Raw genomic sequence first — 15,428 nt, forward strand, 5'->3', positions numbered from 1 at the left:
ACTATTTTGAATACACAAGCTGAAACAGAGGAATGCTTTAGCAGGCTGGGTCATGCAAATTTAGGACTTGTTCTAGGGTTATCCAGGGGTTATTTCCACCATGAAAAAATCCACTATGCCCAGGTTCACACAACCAGTGCCAGTGCAGCCCCTCCATATTCAGAACGGCAGCTGGAGGGCATCTCAGAGTCCCACAGGTGAATTCACCGTGACGGCTCATTGGGATGTGCAAACCTTGCTCACTTGCCTATGCAGCTGAGCACAGAATCCTCCCCAGTTTTGATGCCTCCAGGCTGAGAAACAGAGCAAAACAGGGACTGCATCTCTGTCAAAACTTACATAGGTGTCTTTTTAAAAGTATTAAGCAATGCATAAATCTCCTAGTTGTTTACTTTTGCTTACTTAGAAAATTATTTTTGAATTGCTTATTGGCCTCTAAAGGGCTCCCAAGGCAACATCTGGTTTAAACTTTTGTATGGCTATCCTGAAGGAAAAAGATTCAAAGAATGTGTCTTTGGGGGAAGCAGCCTAAGCGGAAGAGTCTGCAAATGTTACCAAAGAAAGAATTCTGTCAGCACCAAAAGCGTGTATACTTGTGCATGAAGTTTGAGCCGTGTGTGTGTGTGTGTGTGTGTGTGTGTGTGTGTGTGTGTCTCCCCTAACTTGAGTGAGCAAAAAGCTGCTGCTTTAAATCTAAAAACAAATGTACTGTGTATTCTCAAAGGTAAGATTACAAAATAACTTTACTCTGACTAGAATTGCACACACACACCCCCCATTTAAAATTGCAAGGATTTTGACCAATGTGGCTTGGTGGCTTGTGCTCAAGATATTATGTTAAGAATCACATTCAGTGGTAATATTTTTTAAATGGGAGGCACAAGGACCAAATAATTTACAAACCATTCTTCCTTGTAGATAACTATTTAAGCCAGTTAGGGCACAGCTGGGAGTTGTAGGCCTTCTTTCTGTCTAAACATGCACAGGATCGCACCTTTAACAACCACAGCTTCTCTCCTCCCACTTCCACCAACCCCTTCCAGCATCCACAAAATGAAAGCTGAGAATTCTGTAAGAAAACCCCTTTCTTGCCACACCTTGCAATACTGCTGGCATTTCAGTTCCAGCCAAAGCCTGATTTCCTTTTGATTAGTGACGCAGTGGTACATTTCTGAAGGACGGAGGCTCATAGCTATGTCTCCAGGAAAGCCAAATCACTGAGAGAATAAGGGCTCCAGCAGTTTCCTTCTGCACCAGGAGCAGGTCTTTCAGAAAGCTGATGGGTCTTGTTTGTCTATTCAAGACGAAGGCTTGCAAAATACTTCCCATTGTAACATGGAACAATATATTGCTGTAAGAAAACCTCGTCCTCATCTAGCCAGCTGCTCTGAGGATTGCCATGAAACTCGGATGGAGCAGGGAAGTTTATGGGATAGCAGGGCAGATTGCTAACGCATTCCTGTTCAGCTCTGGTACTGCCTTTGATGCATCATGCACCTCTCAAAAGACTGCCGCATTTATGTGTAGGTACAGAGACAGATACATGTATAGTGAATTTCACCAAGGCAAGGCAAAAAACCTTAAATGAAAAAACACACAACATTCTTATACAAATTAATCACTTACAATGGATGTATATAAAATATATGTACATTATACATGTGTAAAATGGACATATAAATGTCCATTTTACTATGCTCTTGTGGAAAGAGCATAGTAAAATGGAAGGCGCAGAAAGCCATTGCAGTGTTAATTTAAATTTTATTATAACAAAGGTGGGCAGCTGATTGAACCTACCCTGGAAGTTTATTATAGTGAAGTGATTCTGCAAATGCTTTACGGGGCTGAAATTTGGGGGACTCACAGCACTACCAAAAATGTTGTGGAAATACTGCAGAACAACTTCTTTCTCAAATGTTGTCTCCCTCCCACGACCCGTTGTGCACAGAATTACTATAGCCATCAATCAGGACAAGAATAGACTATGCTAATTTACAGTATCTTAAATGAATTGCTCTTCTCTCTAATGAACATTTCCAGCTTTGTGCCATTTGGAAATGAATGAAAACCATATCTGGAAGGCAATGCTTCATAATTTGGTATCTAGCTATTATATTACTGATTTGAATAACATCTTTACTCTGGATAAGAGACAATTAGGGGACTGGTTTCTTTGGATAGACTCCTGAAAATACCTGCAATTAATGAAAAACTCTAAATCCTCTCAGTGATTTCCTCTTTTGAAAACAGAACATTATAGAGCTATCTGTCCAGATTGAGACCGTCCTCTTCAAGAAATGCCTTTATTGCATGACAATTTCAAGTTAGGCCAACTGCAGTTTTGGGTGGGTGATAGAACAAGGTGCCTTTTGAATGCATTTTATGTATCTGTGGAAGACACAGTACATCTTAATCTGTCCTTAATATACTGACCCGAGAGAGAGAGAGTCTTATCATATAGATGCAGGAATACCTTGGCAGAAACAATTCTTTTTCCTTTAAGTGATATTAGTAGTTATATGACACATAAAGTTTTGCTTTGCTTGCTTTTGCAGCAAAAAAGATCAGGAAGAGAGAATTAGACAAACTTGCTATAAACCGCACTTAAGATTCAGAGTTAAGTCAAAGATGAATTTCTGTTTGTAGCATATTTTAATCTATTTATACTGTTTGAAATTCTTCATTTTGTTGTCTATGTGCATTCATTCGATGTATTTGTCATAGCCTTTGATTAGTACGATAAACTTCAAACTACTACTAAAATATATGCATGTATAATAATACAGATCTCAGTATAAACAATATAAACATTTTAGGAAAGGGGGACCAAATATCTCTATATTTATCCATCTGCAAGTAGTGTCTAAATACTACCCATGTGAATATTGAAAGCCCTGTCAGATCCTCAGGCCGCTGTGTTACAGGAGGTGGGAATTTTTCTCACTCCAGGCTTGTAGTATCAATCTTTTAGCTTGATTTAGCAGACCGGTTGCACTGTCATATTTGATGGAACAGATAAGCCCTCATCAGGAGGAGACAGGAGGAAAAAATGGAGTCAGGCCTGCAGTGAGTGGCAGCCACCAACCGGCAGCAAATGTTCCCAGGACAATGGGAAAGGAAGGGACCCCCAGTGGGCTGGCTGGAAGAGTACTCAGTTTCTCAGGGTTGCCAACTTGCCAGTGACTTTCTTTGCAAACAATCTATTCCACCCAGGCTACATGCTTTTGAACATGTGCAGAGTTCTGTTCTGACTTCTAAACAAGTTAAGAGACGCGATAGTGAAGGATGACATACAAATGTTTTAAATAAATAAATAATCTAAGGGCAGAGAGCTTCTAAGCCTGTTTAGAGAGACCAAGTCAGAAGTCTGTGTATATGTTCCCTGTGTTCAAGGTAACCTTAGGTATACCTTGGGAGTCTTTTGACTGAGAAGTGGGGAGGAAGCATACATCAAATAATAAATAAAATCAATCCAGCAAACTTCTGTCCATGTCTATGCCAGAGGACACTTTAGCCAAAGCATCTTCAAACTCTGAGCTGGCCCTGGAAGTGCCATATCTGAAACAAGGACCCTGGTGCACCTGATCACCTGATCACACATACACGTGTTCCGGTCGGCCACTCTCCCATGTCCTACCTGTGTCAAAAGCATAGTCCATCTGCTCTTGCTTGATCGCCACTCCCGCGGTGTACCGGGAGCTGCCGGAGGCCCCCAGAGTGCTCGCCTGCTCGTACATGGGGTCCGGGAACTCCTGCTTGAAGCCCTGTGGCAGGTACGGCAGGCACGGGGCCGAGAGCGGGCGCTGGAATGCATGCGAGGCATCGGATCCCAAGGTTTGAGAGGCGGAGAAGGGCTGGCCCGTCTCGGTGTGTGGCTGGTACAATGAGCTAGGAGTGTAGAAAGACAGTAGAATCACGATGGAATTGCTGAACACCAAAGAACCGCCCAGCATCCTGGTAATCCCCCACTGGAAGAGGTGGCGGTGGGGTTATATCGGTGGAAACAAAGCAGAATTAATGGACAGCTGAAATGGGATGGCAAATAGGTCAGTTGTGCCCCTACCCCAAGTTTTATAATATTAAACCACTTTAGAAGGGATCCAACTTGCAGAAAAACAAGAGACTCTGGCGATACCTCAAAGGCTAGCAAATTTATTGTGGTGCGCGCCCCAAAGCTGGTGCAGGCCAGGTAGACCGGAGAGCAAGTCAATTTCAACTGGCAACAGCCATGCTACACGTTATTTTATTTTATTGTGTTGTTTTAATGATTGCAAGTCGTCCCAAGATGCTATGCATAAGGAATGGCATACAAAAGTTTTAAATAAATTTTCTATACCACCCAACAGCCAAAGTCCTCAGAGCCAGGGTGTCACGCTCTGACACATCTGGATTGAACTAGCTTGGGAAAGGTAGATTTTTTTTTTTTTTTAAAGTAAAGGATCTTACAGGCCACCATAATGCATCAAGAAAGAGAGAAAAGCTCTGAACCCACCAACCTTGCCCCATTCTGGGGCATCACTCCACCAAAACAAAACAATAAAATTCAGGGACATTCCAAGAGGCAAGGAGATCTCATTGCTAGAGCTGTGATGGGAAATTGTGGCCCTGTGTATCCCATGTGTCACTGCACAGGCACAAGAGATGTCGCAGTAGTGCAAACTACGGTCTGAACAACGAGCGAGAGGAGAATCCACTTATAGTGGAGCTTCTGCAACCACCTGCACTGAATTCTCCTGCACCCCACTGGGCGGCGGGTTGCGCAGTCCGCTTGCGCCAAGATGTGCATGCATGAAGGACAACCCTTTGTGCCACCTGAAAGTTTCAGGAGGACTCTGCTAGCCTATTTGACTCTGAGGAATGACACCACAGCATGCTGCCCACTGTTCGACTGCAGTTCCCATTAGCCCCAGTCAGCACACCAATGGGGATGATGGGGGTTGTAGTCCAAAACTTCGGGAGGACTGCATGTTTCCCATCCCCATGTGAGTGATGCCGAACATGATTGGCTCAGGAGCTGGTTACAGCGACGGGGCCAAACTTGTGGCCAACTCTCCCCCAGTGGCCACCAGAGCCCTCGTTGAAGCATATTCCGGGAGCCCCATGGGAGCCTTTTAGGCTCAGCAGCTGGCAGTCATGCTTGAGGGCAGTGGTGGCATGGTAGATGCTGCAGTGCAAGCACTCATCTTGACAGCCCCCATGGCCACACCACCAAAAATTCAGGAGCGTTCACACATCCAGGCACTGCAATCATCTATCACAACACCTTTCCTCCAGCTGTTCTCCTCTCCACCAGCAGCAGAGCTTTGGTAATCTTATATATCGCTTGTTCATCCGCAAGCCATCCCAGCATGTCTTTCCCCATACAGCGAGAAGAAACACTGTTGCTGGAGAAATTCAGGTGTGCGGATTGTGGAGAGGACAGGGAATTCTACAGGTGGGTGCGGGGCAGGGGGTGGGTGCAGGTGAGAGCTGCATCCCTGTGAGCCCAGGACCCAGACATGAGGAGGGGGCACAATCTTCCTGTGCTTCATTGATGCCTTGTATTGGTTTGCACCAAGTCTTCAGAATGGTGTGGGATACACTGCAAAATTATTCCTGCGCACTGCAATGGCTCACCTGTGTTCCATAAGGTATGCCCGGCCAGATGGAGCCTGGGGTGGGCCGTGGGGGCTCACAAAGGTGGACTCGTGCCTAGAAGAATGTGCAAGCATCAACTGTGGAAGGATATGCAGTTCTCTCACTCCCACCCATATCCTACCCCTTACCCAGGATCAAAGATAGATTCTGTTTATTTATCGTTATTCATACAAAGCAGCAAAGTCATTCTGCGGGTGGATCTTTATGTAGCCAGAATGGTACCATCCACACACGAGAGAGAGGAATCAAGAGGCTGGCAGGGTTTGCAGAAAGGCAAAACATCTTCGAGGCACACATCCAAAAACAGTTCTGTGGGGACCAAGCACAGCATCCAGGCCAACTACTGGTGTGAAGCACTGACAATAAGACCAAGGGATGAATGGAAAGGAGCATCTTTCAAATGGGTGTGGCTGGCCAGCAGGCATCCCAACCAGGTCCATATGTGGAGGGACAAAGAAACCATGGAGAGCTCTGAAGGCAAACACGAGGACGAGAGTAAGAAGCCTGACTGAGAATGCAAAGCAATCCCAGCTGAGATGCAGGATTGGATTGTAACCCCAAGGGAGGAGAAAAGAAGGCTTTGAACAATCCGTGTGAACACAGCGTTTCAGCAGAGTGGAAGGGCCAGATTTCTGCAGTGCCAGGTAAGGAATAGCAACATGGACAAGATTGTTCCAGGGATCCATTAGGAGATGGAGGAATCCAAGGCAAAGCCAAAACTGCTGGTAAAAGGGGAGGGCTGTGAGGTCAATGGATATGAAGGGGACAAAAGTTTGGGAGACTAACACAAGAAGTCTGATCAGCTGCCTGTACACTCTCAAGACAAACTTCTGGGATCATCCACTGAAACTGACACCAACCTGTTTGAAAAAAGCAAAGAGGAAGTTCTTTGCAGAGCCTGTAAGCAGCCTGCAGAACTCACTGCTGCAGGATGTTAAGATGAGTCTTTGCCATCAAGCCCTGAAGCTGTACTTCTGCAGTGACAGATCCAGAGATGGATCAAGGGGGTTTTTGTTGCATTGTTGGCACAAAAGGGTGCCCCCTAGCTAGCCACCCACTGGCACAGCACCTGAACATGGAGGATGAGCAAAGTTGGGATCTGCTCACCTCTGCTAAATGATGGCTTCCATGCATCTTCTATATCTGGAGCTTCCCTGTCCTCTGACCATATTCATAAAATCTAGGAGTTGGAACAGATCTTGGAGGTCATCTAAACCAACCCCCCACCCCACGCACACACACACTCCATGCAGGGGTCTTGCCCATACCTGAAAGCTGCCCATCCAGCTTCTGCTTAGATGCCTCCAGTGAAGGAGCGCCACCATCTCCTGCGGGAGTCTGTTCCACTGCTGAACAACCCCTACAGTTAGGAAGTTTCTTCCTACAGTTTCACTGAAAATGGCTTCCTTACAATTTCTGCCCTTGGTTCTTGTCTTTCCCTCTGAAGAACCAGAGAATGCCAGATCTATTTTCTATGCAGGAGCCATTCAAGTAAAACAGACTCTCTCCCCTTAATCGTCTCTTCGCCATACTCAGCTCTTTCGACAGTTCTTCATTAGACTCGGTTTCCACACTTTCTCACCATCCTGGTTGCTCTTCTCGGTGTGTTCCCCTACTTGTCAATGCCCTCCTTAAAGCATAACAGCCAGAACCATGCACAGCATTCCCAGTGTGGCCAGACCAGGACAGAATATTCTGGAATTGTGGCCTTTTGCAGGCATGTGAGGACTAAGAGGGACACAGAACATCTTTCAACCTGAAGGCGAAGTTCCCTTTCCAAGAAGGTCTTGGGAGCCTCTTTCATTGGTGGGCAGAGCAAAAAGGGTTTGGCCAAACTTGCCAGCATCATTTCCTTAAAGCTCTTGCTGATAGTGACTGAGGCTTAGGAGAGGGATTTCAACCTTTAGGGTGGGGAATAAATGCTGCAAAGGCCAGGAAGCACCAAATGATGGGCAATCAAGAGAAAAAGAAAGGGTGTGTGGCCAACTGGAGGACCTGCAAGCACCAGATGTGGCCCCCAAGCCTGAGGTTTTGCACCCCTGACGGAAAGGAGAGTGAGGAAGGAGGCATGGCATGCCAGATACACACAGAGATCCCCACATCTGCTGACACCAACCAGCTTGTTCCACCTTCACTGCACTGAGCAGTTGTTTACAGTCTTCAGCCCCAACCTGGCACCCCCCCCCCCAGATATTTAGGAGTTCATCTTGCTTCAGCCCTAGCCAGCACAGCCCTAGGAGTTTGGGGCCAAAACATCAGGAAGGTCCCAGGATGGAGAAACCTGGTCTAGAAGGTTCTACCTGAGTACAAGCACCTTTGGAACAAGAAGGTTTGGGGGCTCAAGAACCAGAAGCCAGTGGGAACAGGCCCCAAGGGTGTACCCTGACCCCCTTTATACACACCCTCTTAGCCCTATCATGCGAAGGCTGAACATCTGCATACAAGACATTGCTTCTTGGGATCTACAGAAGGTGGAGAAGGAAAAGAGGTATTTTTGATGATTTACCCAGTTTGCATCTCCTGGGGAAAATGGAACAGCTTAGCTCAGGCTAAATGTGCACACATGCATGGGGGTGGGGAAGAGCACACACACCAGCAACATAGCAATACAAAGTACTGAGTGTGGGGGGGGGGGACGTACTTTTTAAAACATGCACAAACAGAGAAACATTAGGAGCAACTCACACCAAAAAATGTAGGCTGTTCCGTACAGAGGAAAAGCAAAAATGCCAGCTCGCGTGGAAACGAAATAGATCGTGCTTAACCTTCAGTTCCCAACAAGCTTGGTCAGACCAAGCCTGACTGATCGGTCAACAGATGTGAAGGCTTGGAGGGGGGGCAGACAAGGGGGAATATTTCTATCCTCCAATTTGTTTTTCCAAAAAATCCCAATTTAGAAAAAAAAGTGGGGTTTGAATTTTTCCAGTTCCCAACCCCAATGGGGGTTTATCTGGGCAGGTTTTTTGCCCAGGTCTCCATTTCTCTATAGGAGTCCATTCCTAAGCAGAGGACCAAAGGAAGATGGTTTCTACTGAAACAGACCAATGGTCTCTCTAGTCTAGTAAGGTCATGGACCAGCAGGCTTCCAGGCAGGCTGCTTTCATAGCCCTACCTGCAAACATCAGGGCCTTCCGTGTTCAAAGCAAGTTCTCTGCCAGTGAGCCATGGTCCCCGGGCCCTGTGCTTCAGGCTAAACTATAGGGGATGTCCATAGAAACACTGGGCATCTCAGCTGGTTACTGACTGAAGACTGCCAAGGAGATGGTAGCCTCCCGTTCTGGACATCATGGCAATTCTGGCACCAGGTTATGAACACTGGGAAAGCTGCCAGGTGTGCCTCAAGTGACATCAGGTGAAACAAGCAGGACCGGACCTGCTGGATCGGACAGCCTTACCTGGCATAGAGACATTGCTCTCCGTTACGGTACTGAAAAGGTTGCCTGTGTCTGCAGGAGCCGGGAGCTTCCGAACATGGGCTCTGGGGTTCCTTTTTGATCTTAGCGGGGGGACTATGGAGGGCCACTGGAAAGAAGGGGGGAGATTAGGAGATCGAGGCACTCCACCTGCCGCTACAGACTGCCATAGGCAGGATTTGGCCACAGGGAAGGGGCAGAAAAGGTGGGGGAAGCCGCCCTCTCCCTCCCTCCCACCCAGCCGCCAAGGGGATGTGGGAGGCAACCTGTGCACTGCACGCTGCGTTGATAAGGAAAAGGAAGCAGGAGGGTGCCAGGGCTGCCTCGGACTGGGACACGGATCGAGCCTCCTCAGGGCAAGTCAGGCCCAGTTCTGCGTGACCCATATCTGGGGGTCCCGGCATCTTGGGTGGGGGCATGCACACACAGCAGGGGTGGCAAGTTTTCTTTCTTTCTTTCTTTCTTTTCCTTCCCTCCCCCCTTTCATTTTTCCTGTGAAGGACTGCATTCCCGCCAGGTGAATTTTGGAGGTGGGCGGGGCCAAAGCACGCAGTGGGTGGGGCTACCCCTTTCCTCTTTCCGCTGTTCCCATTGCTCTGACGCAAGAGAAGCGTCGATCAGCCCTGCCGGAGCTCCGCACTGATCTCATGCAGGAGGACTTCTGAATTAGCTCAGAGGCCAGAAGTTACCCATTCCTAGCGCAGAGAAGGTGTGCTCTTTGCATGCATGTGTCCCAGTGGTGCCTGTACCAGACCAGGGGTCAGAACCAGGCATAGTCACACCTAGCCCATAACTTTACTTTTAGAATGCGTGCTGTTGCATTTTTAAATCATCTGCTCTAATGATAGCTGTTGAGTTACCACTTTGAGGTACAATCCTATGCATGTTCGGACTGAAAAAGTCCTACACCTTACTAGCTGGGGAATGCTGGGAACTATAGGGCTTTTTTTCTTCTGCCTGAACATGCATATGATTTTGCCTTTACATGATGCATTTGTGTTGCTGCTTTTAAAGGAATGCCTTTTTGGTGTGCTTTATTACAGGGTTTTATTCTTGGTTGTATTGGTTTTCCTTTGATTGTGCGTCTCACGTTGAGACTTTCAGCTACAGGGCAACCCAACGACTGCAGAAACAGCAACAATAATAGACCCACTGAAATCAATGGGATAGATGTTACTCGTGACTAAACTAACTCCCTTTGATTGCAGAGAATCTGTTCTAAATACAACTACACTGAGATCTAACCCCATCTGTGCACACAGGCAAGCAAAATTAGGGTTCATGGCACCAGAAGAGAGGCCCAGCTGCTAGCAAAGGCTTGACTGCATACAGGGAAGAGCTATGAGCGAGCTATGCTTGGCCTGGAATGGGTCAGGGGGTATGCGGCCTGGGTGGGTAAATGCATAGCACAGCAGCAGCAAGGCCAGTGGGGTACGGGGGATCACGGCAGTACAGCCAGAAACCACAGGGGAGCCTTCCCCAGGCTCCTTCCGACGTGTTGGAAAGCAACGCCCTCATCCCCAGTCAGCAAGGCTGCTGCAGAGGCAACTGAACGTGTTTAAAACGTTTCTTAAGGTGCACTGAATGGCAATCATAAGGACCCACCACTTGTCCGCTATAACAGCGCCCTTGCTGTCAGCCAGAAAAACAGAATTTGGAAACGAGCTTCCTCCATAGAGAGCAATTGAGCAGAACAGCAGTGATTGGACCTTTTGCTGCCACAAGCAGAAAAAGTCATTCCAAAAGAGAGTTAGCTCATGTCCAGGCAAAGGGCCTGGAATATCCCATACAGTGCAACCCTACACATGTCTCCCGACATTAAACCACCATTGAAAAAGTGAGTCTAGGATTGCAGCTTGAAGAGCTCAAAGCTCCACAACCCCTGTGCCTTGAGCTCTGGGAGAAAGGCTTTAATAAAAAGTAAAACATAACTTGTTGAAATGATGAAGGCATATTTAAGGAAGTTTTCGAGCAAATTATTAGCCGGCCAGCAAAGCAAGCCCATGTGATGGGGCAGGGTTTAAATGTGGCAGAGGCACTAACACTTTCGAAGTTCTGGAGCCTCACACCACCCACGGTTCAAGATTGGGGCCGGAGCATTTGATCTTCCCCTTTCTCTTCTGCAAACTGGCATTTGTCTTCTCTTTCTTCCCATGGACAACACTGGAAGAAAAATAAACTACACCAGCTTAGGGCAAGCATAATTCCCAGCCCTTGTTTTGAGAGTCTAAAGGGACCAGGGGAGAATAAGTAGCTGCAGAGCTGTGCCCTCCCCAACTCACTGCTGGAGCACCTTGTTTTCCTGGCTCAGCTGATGGAGCAAAAGAAGGGGAGACCTCTGTAGAGGAAGGTCTCAGGCATCCTATGCCTCCTCCAGCTCCCCTTTCAGGGATAGGTCTGCACCTTAAGCGGCAACTATTTTAATAGATACTATATGTTGAGGTGGGGTAGGCAGAAATATGCATCTTTCTAACTATAGACCTGCCACAAAAACCTTCACTTTCTCAAATATTTGAGAGTCAATCTCTTTTCACAATCCAACATCAGCGTCCAAAAGGATAGAACCATTTTGGAGAACAGAACCATTGGCCAATGCTGGCTGGGAATTCTGGGAGTTGCTGTCCAACACATCTTGGCGGGGGGGGGGGGGTGCCCCATCGGGAAGCTGGTCCACAGGAAGGAACCAACATTCCGAATGAATAGCACCAGCAGCAGCAAAACAGTCACTAGTTAGCCATATTAGATAGATAACTACGAGAAAGGCAGCTGAGGACCGACTGTATTCTCACAGCTGCAACCTATGCAGAGACAGACAAGCCCATTGATTCAGTGCAAAGGATCAGGCGGTTACGGTATCTATCCTACGCCGGTCTATCCTCTCCACCTGATCTTTCCCGCCCTGCCTTCCCTTCCTGTCTGTCTCCCCAGTCACAGTACTTACAGTTCTCTGAATGGAAGTCAGGCACAAATTGTTCATCACTGTCCGGAACCTGAGCTGCAAAGTGAGAGAAATAAGGACCAGTGACATTTGGCATTCTGCTTTATTGAAGTCAGGAGAAGGTGAAAGCGGCTATACAAGAAATGAGGATGCATCACTGCCAGGAGACAAAAGCTGTTTTCCCCTTGGGACTCAATCACTTCTAACGTAATCTCTTCCCCAGGAGATTCGCCCATTAGCAGGGCTGGCTCTTTCCTTCTTTTTTTAGAAAGTGAGGAACTCGGCATTTAGTTTCCTTTTCCCTAATGTCCTACTGATAGCTAAATATTTCAGATCAAGTTAGAACAGAAGCACAGGGCCATCTGATACAAATGCCAACTTCAAAGCCACACGGACTAAGCCACTAGTCCTCACTGACCGAGCTAGGCATGAGCACAGAGAAAGGCAAACCAGACCAAGGGGTTAAAGAGCTCCAGATAACACGAGCAAGTGAGCTGAGCAACAACTTTCAGATTTTAGCACCTCATGCTGTGCATTCTAGATCTTTTATCACTCTCAAAGCTCCTGTCTAAATCATAGAATAGTAGGGTGGAAGGGGCCAAAAGGTCTTTGGGTCCAACCCCCGGCTGTTGCAGGTCACTGAGTTATACCATCCCACTCAGATGGCTGTCCAGTTTCTTTTTGAAAGTCTCTAGTGTGGGAGAGCCCACTACTTCTCTAGGCAACTGGTTGCTCTGTTTTACTGCTCTGACAGTGAGGAAACTCTTCCTGATATCTAGCCTGACTCTGGGTTGTCGCAACTGACTTGATTAGTCCATGCCCTACACTCTGGTACCAGTGAGAAGAGATCTGACCTTCCTCTTTGTGGCAGCCTTTGAGGTACTTATAGAGGGGTATCATACCCCCCTCAGTCTTCTCTTCTCAAGGCTGAACATGCCCAGTTCTCTCTGTCTCTCCTCATACTCCACTGTCTGAGTCCCTCTCAGAGTGCCAGCAGTTTGCATGTCTTATTTCTGCTGGCAAAGCATTTACTGTGGGGATTTCATCTTCACCAACTGCCTTCTGCCACTATAGATCAGGAATCTGCAACCTTAACAGAAAAATGTAATGATCAATGGAAATTTTACTATTTCATGTTCAGTATGACTAATGGGATTTGAGTTTTAAAAAAAGCAGTAGAGGGTTTGAGATGATTGGGATACAGATTAAAATTTTTTTTGATAAACTATCACAGAGTGTGGAAAAATAGAAAGATGGATTAATTTGGGGATTTGAATGTATAGGCTGTATTTGTCTAGAATTCCCTTTGCAACTTTGTTCATTTTAGTTTGCTGTGTCTATTTTAGTTTGCTTTGTCTATTTCATAATTCTTCTTATGCACTTGTTTATGTTAAGAAAATAAAACTTAAAAAAGGAATCTGCAACCTTTTTGGTCTGGAGGCCACATTTGGAATACTGAAAGCGTGTTGTGGGGTGCTCCCTCACAAAATGGCTTCCTTGACAGGGCTTGTTTGCCACTGGGGGCAGTGATGGCCACAAAACACCCGTTTCCCAGGTGGCAAACTGTGGAGTCTAAATGGAAAAGTCCAAGATACTAAGCCCAAGTCAGAGGTGAGGGCAGAGTTCCAAAGGGCTCTCCAGAATGCTCTCATATATGATATATATATGTGAACGTCCATATATGCCCTCCAGCCCCTTGACATCGGCGGCAGAAGCCCTTCTCCAGGAACCCTCCGTGAAGGATATTAGGAGGGTGAGTACCCCAAGGAGGGCCTTCTCTGCAGTGGCACCCCACCTATGGAATGCACTCCCCAGAGAGGTCCACCTGGCGCCATTGTTATTTGTTTTTCGGTGCCAGGCCAAGACCTTTTTATTTAAAAGTTATTTTAATTGTAAATTGTAAATTGCATTTATTTATTGGTTTTTATATTTATGCCGAGATGTCTCCGGATTTTTATGATTATTTGTATGATTGTTTATTTATTTGTTTTGTAAGCCGCCCCGAGGCTTTTTGCGAATGCGATGGCTTAGAAATGTCCTAAATAAATAAATAAACTTCTCCAACACCCATTCCACAGAAGGCAAACCCATCCTTTTTATCTGACTATCTCTGTGTCAGCTCCGGTTATTCTATTAGCAAATTCATTAAATCTGTGAACTAGCAAAGAAAATCTTAAGCGGATATATTGTGCATGCTTAATCAGAAGAAAGCAGTACTGCATTCAATGGGCCTCACGCCCAAGAAGGAGTAGATAGAATAGTTCAATTCCATGCAACGCTTTCTTGGGAGTCACCTGCATTGGACACAAACTCTTAATAAATATGCACAGGATTTTGTTGAGTTGTTAAGCGATCAATTAAAATAGGCATCAAAATAAAAACATAGTTCTGAAAGGGGAAAAGTATTTTTAGATGTATCAAAACCACATGCTTTAGTAGTCATTAACTTTCCTTCTGGTGTGAAAGAGAAGGGAGGATGAAAAGAATGATTGTGATCATGGCCAGCATAAATACAACTCAAATCCCAGTTTTAAATCATTTACTTATATAATTTAAATAAATTATGCCACCTAATAGGACAAGTCTTTGGATCATTCACAAAATAAAGTTTTAAGCACACACACTTGAAATATCATACAACGTAATGTTCAAACCTAAGAAAGGCTTAATGCAGCAACAGAATAAATCAAAAATAAAATTAATCTGAAGGCCTAAAAAAGTCCAGCATTCTGTTTGAGGAGTAGCCAACAAAAGTACAACTGAGAGTTGTAGCTTTGCATGTGTAAACATACATGGGATCCTGCCCTATGTCAGCATTTCTGCAACCTTATTCTCATTGCATTTACCCTCCTCTCCTTCTTGGCCAAACCTCAGTCTTATTAAGGGTGACCACACCTTCATGAAACTCACACCCTCTCACTGCAAGCCTTGAGAGACCTTAAGAGACCCAGCTAATTACTATGGTTCTCTCTTAATAAAGTTGTTGTATATGTGATGTGGTTTGACCTGTAATTGTTTATTTGATCTCGTTTGTGCTGGCCTGTATTCCACTTGTTATTAGGAGTTTTTAAATACATTTAGAAAAATAAAACAGCCAACTCAAAGATTTCCCTAAATCTGATGGTGATTTTAAAATGATTTCTGGTAAATGAAGGATAATATAATAAAGCGTGTGCAGCAAATTGAACCACTCAAACCCTGAACTATGTGCAGTGAAAGGAATGCCTCAAATGTATCTTATTGTGTTGTAAGCCACCCCGAGGCTTCGGCAAGGGGCGGCATAGAAATGTAATAATAATAATAATAATAATAATAATAATAATAATAATAATATCCTCCTTGTAGCAGCGCATGAGGTAAAACATGGCACTTTGCAAATGTTAGAGCACTACAATATTTCCAAAGACTTAACATTTGCTGTTTTGTAAGTCTTTGTATTA

General features: G+C 45.7%; 1 protein-coding gene across 4 annotated transcripts in view; it reads right to left on the reverse strand.

The window, feature by feature from the left end:
* The window catches only part of ETV4 (ETS variant transcription factor 4), a 40,305-nt gene that overhangs the window by 7,145 nt on the left and 17,732 nt on the right, over window positions 1-15,428 (reverse strand). The window contains exons 5-8 of one of the 4 annotated variants that reach the window (XM_044444628.1): window positions 11,992-12,045; window positions 9,033-9,159; window positions 5,617-5,691; window positions 3,638-3,888 (exon numbers count right to left, since the gene is read on the reverse strand). In XM_044444628.1, coding sequence (XP_044300563.1) covers window positions 3,638-3,888; window positions 5,617-5,691; window positions 9,033-9,159; window positions 11,992-12,045 — 507 coding nt within the window. Of the gene's footprint in view, window positions 1-3,637; window positions 3,889-5,616; window positions 5,692-9,032; window positions 9,160-11,093; window positions 12,405-15,428 lie in introns of those variants that run through there. The other 3 variants (XM_044444629.1, XM_044444630.1, XM_044444631.1) reach the window with 3 other exon arrangements.

Source organism: Varanus komodoensis, unplaced genomic scaffold (genome assembly GCF_004798865.1).
Source record: "Varanus komodoensis strain SLA01 unplaced genomic scaffold, ASM479886v1 scaffold45, whole genome shotgun sequence".
NCBI lineage: Eukaryota > Metazoa > Chordata > Lepidosauria > Squamata > Varanidae > Varanus > Varanus komodoensis.